The 6097-nt window shown below is 37.2% G+C and overlaps 1 protein-coding gene across 1 annotated transcript; it reads right to left on the reverse strand.

Moving 5' to 3' along the window:
- Positions 1 to 23: 23 nt before the first annotated feature.
- LOC126627094 (adenine phosphoribosyltransferase 3-like) lies at positions 24 to 4354 on the reverse strand. The gene is made up of 6 exons (XM_050296517.1): positions 4064 to 4354; positions 3712 to 3822; positions 1714 to 1806; positions 862 to 1011; positions 546 to 604; positions 24 to 451 (listed from the first exon to the last, which is right to left on the reverse strand). Exons 1-6 carry the CDS (start codon positions 4143 to 4145, stop codon positions 398 to 400), a joined length of 549 nt encoding a protein of 182 aa, XP_050152474.1. The 5' UTR covers positions 4146 to 4354; the 3' UTR covers positions 24 to 397.
- Between the last annotated feature and the right edge of the window lie 1743 nt (positions 4355 to 6097).

The raw sequence follows: 6097 nt of genomic DNA on the forward strand, positions 1-6097 counted from the left end.
CGAACTCCCTTTAGAGGCAGTGGTTAACAAATGAACTCCGTTTAAGTGCCAGAATAATAAGAACCCATGCCTTTACATAAAGCTCTGAACTGCGAGAACCATAGGGCAAGGGCTACATCAATTCGGTTTGGGGAAAACATAGAAACTGAGTCCTACAGCAGTTGTCAAACGAAACGCTTTCCCTAAATCGATGCTCTAATGCTACTAGTACTAGCTAAAACAACGAGTCTCAATAACTGAAGTTTTTATCAAAATTCATTAATCGTTGAAACTGGGAAAAAGGGGATGGATGGGGTGAATCAAATCAGATTCCGGAGATGGGAGAGCCCGTAATGTGCCTCTAATGTACATGTTTGTCATGCAGCACCAATGCAGATGAATTATAGTCTCGCCACGGTCATTGGTACTCAACTAGTACATACAATGGCTTTCCATTCAACCTCTCACGTCCCTGCAACATCCAAACAAGAAGTCACTGAATGGACAATGGTGGCTCAAAACATAGCAATGCAAACTGAGGAAAGCCAAGAGTCAAACCAACTCACTTGTAAATCTGGTAATTCAATTAAGCATGCACATTCGACCACTTCTGCTCCAACGCGTTCTGAGATAAACATTTCGTTTAAAATCAAACATACAGAATCACCGCAAAGGTCTGCGAGCATCCACAAATCCAAATTATGTATTTCAAGAAAGTCAAGCAGATAAATTGATACTTAGTACACAACTGGAACGTCAATTGAAATACGAAAGTTAGACGCAGATCACCAACGGATGCACCAGTCATTAGTCCCATATAAGCTATCAGTTGTTCCAATAATTTAACCAACATCCTGTTTATATTATCAAAAGAGTGATTACCCAATAAATTCATTGCAGCACAGAGTGTGCCTCCTGTGGCTATTAAATCATCTACCACCAGAGCACGCTCACCAAGTTCTACTGCTCCAACATGCATCTCAAGACGGTCCCTTCCATATTCCAAAGTGTATTCTTCAAAAATAACGTCACCTGCCCCAACAGAAAAGTTTTACAACAATCCTAATATTAGCCACAACTTCATCTCAAGGGGAAAAAGAGGTGCAAAACTATACGCAACTGATGTCAGATGACCATAATAGAATGTTAGAATTTAAAATATATATGCTCCTAATTGTCAAGAGCATCATGAACAATCTAGGTAGAGTATACAACAAACAAATAAGCCCTATAGTTCACGGAAACAAGAATGCAAAGATAATCCTTGACCTTTTAAGAACAAAATTAATCCGAGAGATTCTAACGTTATAACCATGGCATAGTGAACGACATGCAAGAACTGGAGAGGACAGAAATAGATATATTTTATGCAAGATTAGACAACAAAACCACAACAGAACACAGAGCATCTTAAATTATCAAGGACTATGAATTCCGAGCAGTGTGTTCGAAGGACCAACTGGACAAACCCAAATTGTGACCTTGAATGCGGGTCTATAATCTGCCAACCAAGCAGACAATTTGGCACTTGATCACAAAATGTTAAGGTGTATAAATCACTACTCTCTTGCACTTGATCTTAAAATGTTAAGACATATATCGGTCACTGTACTAAGAGACTTAGCAAACTTTGCTATATCAACAAACTGAAAAATTGCTTATTATAAAACATGTCAAAATACAGTCACTTATACCAAGAGATGTACACAAAATATCTAATAGAATAAAATTTACCGGGCAGCTTTTTTGGTTTTCTCAGGGGAACGAACTTTGCTCCTATTGCCAATGCAATTGGAGGACCAAAGATAAAACCTCGCGCCTCAATTCCTGGAATAAACAAAAACAGAAACATCATATTTCAGAACATCACAAGGGTATGGCAAATTGTCATTCTCAATTGTCCAACTATATCCAGGTCCCTGGCTTGACAGAAACAGTATTCAAGGACACAGAAAGACGTCAAACAAAAAAAGAAGGTATTTTGAACAGAATTCCTGAATGCAAAACATGGAATTAACATGTCCCTGATACAATTACGAACTCATAAACAGAAGAAAATCTTTAACAAATTACAATATCTAATAAGCACAAGACTACTAAAGACATGGGATCATCAAGGTTAAGATTTCACTTCAATGGTAATTGACGAAAATATAAACCTATGAAATACTGGTCCTTCTAGTAGAAAAATCAAGCATAAACAATTGCTCAACTAGGTAACATCAATTCACATGAGAATAAATACGGCATGCTAATCGTTATCATCAAGAACAAACTCCATATCTTTTTCATGTCAGGGTGTAATTTGAAGATAGATTCCAAAAGGGAAACAATAACCACTCTTTTTCGCCTCCTACACTCGTCTTCATTTCTAGCCGTCAAATTGAATATATCAAATGGAAACAATGGACAAGATTAAACATGGGTGTGTCGGAGGAGAAAAAGGGTCTCTGATTATCATTTCCCATTCCACAATAGATAAAAAGGCTTTCACACAACAAGAGAGCGTAAGTCCACATAAGCGCACAAATAGAGAACTCCTAGTGTACATAAATCATGACAAAACATACATAAACAACTTTGGACCAACTCATTTGGAAAATGAATATAATAACTGAGAATCAAGCCCCATCAATAATGAGATGACATTAGATTTTCAACTCTGTAGGACCTAAAGTAGTACATTAGCTATGATCAATTAGTACTGAAGTCAATCACGATAGATTCCTCGAGACATCATTGTGACTTTACAATCTCCATATACGCAAAGTGTAATTTTCTTCATAATCTTCCACAATGTAATATTTACCAAAATTTGTAGGGCCAAACAAAAGTAACTCCAATCCATAAAGTGAAACCTCAATAGTTCCTCTATCAATTTTTGAAGGGCTAAAACAAAAGCTATCTACAGAAACAAGCCAAGACAGCAAATCATTCATACCTTATTACAGTAAACTATTCACGTCATGATAATAAACTCCAACAATGCACGATGCAAAGATTAGTATGTATGGCTGAAATAGTTAGTATAGTACGACGTACCAAACACAACCTCAAGGAAATAAACAAAGGTAACATGAAGAGTGTAAATTAGGGTCATTCAACCGTAAAGTTGGGCAAACCCACATTATAATGAAGCCAAAAAATTCGGCCCAATTGAGATGGGGGTCCACTTTTAACAAGGTGGGCAGCATCACCAACCACCATCCACGCAAATTGAACCCAACCACATGCCAGAGAGAGAGAGAGAGAGAGAGCAAATGTGAAGAAATTTACAAAGGAGAATAAAGAAAAGAACTTGAGGGAGAGCTATCATCAGTGGCACAGCCCACTAACAAGGCTTAGAGTCAAACAAAAAATCACTCCCAAAACCCATTGTGACTTCCATTTCCATAATGTCTCTTAGAAGCATTCTAAAGGACAAGGAGAAACTTATGCAAATATAACAGTAGACAGCATTTCTTCATCACTCACACCTACTTTTTCTTCTAACCATGGACCCCACCACCTTCAAGTTAATCACTGTTATCAAAAGTTCATCAAAAGCTTAGGCCTTTGGCACGTTTATTACAAAAGACACCACTACTCTAATTTGCACTAAGGGAAGGTAGCTGAGTTTGAACCTGGAACGCAGCAAGATGAAGAAGACGGGCAAGTGCAATCCACCAATTGCGTTTATACTTCTTACAAAAAAATTGCTATTGAAAAAAAACTGGTCTTTATGTTTTTTACCTGCAACCACTGAAATATTTTTGCCTTTGTATCTCTCAACGAACAAATCGATGGTGTCCTTAAAGGATTTTGGGTCCAATAATAAAGTTGTGATATCTTGGAACATAATTCCTGCAAAGTATATGCCAGTCCCAGTAAATCAACCAAACCAAACCATATTTAAACAACCCTTTGATTATTTGGTAAGAAAAATAGATGAAGGTCATCACTTTCTGCACTAAAAAAGAAAACCCACTTCAGCTAATCAAAGTTTTAAACAGCTTGATGAGCCAAAAATACACACACAAAAATAAATTACAGCAAAATGTTTAAACGGGATGAAAAATATATAGAGAGGAAACGAAGAACAAACCAGGTTTGGGAAAATTTGGGACGACCCGAATCTTGGTTTTAATGCCGTGGATGCGAGGATCTTCGTCTTTCAAAACCGACATTGTTGTTTATGCAGGAGACCCAGAAGAACTTGGTTTATGTTTATGCAAGTTTCCTTCACAAAAATTCAGTTTCTTCTGAACCCCTGCGTGCGAGAGTGTAATTCTTCAACAGAACAGAGTGAGAGAGAAGGGGCGCAAGGCACACAGAGATAAGAGAGAGAACTGTATTTATAGAGAGAGAGAAGCCAAAGTGTGCAGCGTGTTTTCAGTTTTCACTTTTAGAGGGAGGGAGAGAGAGAGAGAGAGTGATTTAAAAGAGGAGAGATGAGAAGGTAAAAAGTGAAAAACCAAAACAAAAACAGAGGAATCACGAGGGCATTGTGCGCGCGGGGCTTGCTTTAGGCCGATTTCGCGCGTTCTTTGAGTAACTGACTTATGATGTAAATATTCCAAGATTTTTCGCGCATTATTTGTAGTTTCTAGTTAATTTGTATTTAACTGAGCTAAATTGGTAGTATATCCGAAGTCGAATCATTTTTCTCATAATTAGACTAGTTTAGAGTAGGCTATTGTTTTTATAAAGAAAGGGGATTGAATTCTTCCATGGGCAATGCAAATACTTTTTTTGAATAACGTATATTTACCACATAAATCAGAACTATTCAATTTCTTAAACTTCATTTGAAAATCATCCAGACAAAAAAGATTCTTAAACAGAAAAATGATGTAACATATTCTAACAATTTTCAAAGGCTTTGGTCGTGAAGGTTCTTTTAAGGGTAGTGTCCATCAAAACCTTCCTAAATTACAAGTGCGTTTGCAAAAAGTTATATGGTTTACAATTCAGAATCTTGCAGTGTTTGAATCTAAATCTAAAAGGAGTCGTGTGAGGTATGAAGTGTAGGAGGCGTGTGAGTGAGGGAAAAAACAAAACCAAGAAATGTACACTACATTGCAATGTCTGAATTCAAATATAAAACTAATATAAAAATAGAACCAGTAAATGGACTCTGCGTTGCAGTGTTTGAATCCAAATGCAAAATCAGACGTGTGGGTGTGAAGCGTAGGAGGCGTGTGAGTAATGGGAAAAAAATATGCCTTTTTATTTTCTGTACCTTTTGCTTTCGTTTTTGAAAGATTGCCTTTCACTTGTTTTTGTTTCCCTTTAGCTGTTTTTGGGGACATGTTTCAATTGTAACAGAAAAAAAATATGAAGTTTGTGCTGGTGATATGAATATTGTATGTTTTTGTTTTTTCATCTAATAAAGTCAGAAGCTCAATCCATATAACTATAAAAACAAATGCTACATTGTAGATTCTGAATTCAAATATAAAAGCAAAAGCAGGTTGAAACTAATTAAAATGTAGAGCCTAAGTCCAAATGTAAAAGATAAACCGGAAACAAACATTGCAACACAACATCTGAACTGCAATGCAAAAATAAAACAAGAAATAGACACAACAACGTAGTGTCTAAATCCACATATACGTACAATGTGTTTTGTATATGTTTTTTTGATATGCCCAAACCAATTTTAGCATCCAAACAACTCAATTCTCCAAACTAAATTTGTGGTGTATGGTTTCGCATATATTTATTGATAAGTCCAAGCCAATTTTAACATCTAAACTACTCAAACCCTAAAAAACACAAGTAATTACCACTTAGTACTACGGTCTGGTAGTATTTGTAACATCCCACATTACCCAGGGGAGTGGATCTTCTAAGTCTTATATGTATATTCTCATCTCTACCTAGCATGAGGCCTTTTGAGAGCTCACTGGCTTTGGGTTCCATCGGAACTCCGAAGTTAAGCGAGTTCGCACGAGAGCAATCATGGGTGACCCACTAGGAAGTTCTCGTGTGAGTTCCTAGAAACAAAACCGTGTGGGCGTGGTCGGGGCCCAAAGTGGACAATATCGTGCTACGATGGAGTCGAGCCCGGGATGTGGTGGGGGCCCAGGCCGGGATGTGACAATTTGGTATCAGAGCCAATCCCTGACAGGAAGTG

The sequence above is a fragment of the Malus sylvestris genome, chromosome 6 (assembly GCF_916048215.2).
Source record: "Malus sylvestris chromosome 6, drMalSylv7.2, whole genome shotgun sequence".
NCBI lineage: Eukaryota > Viridiplantae > Streptophyta > Magnoliopsida > Rosales > Rosaceae > Malus > Malus sylvestris.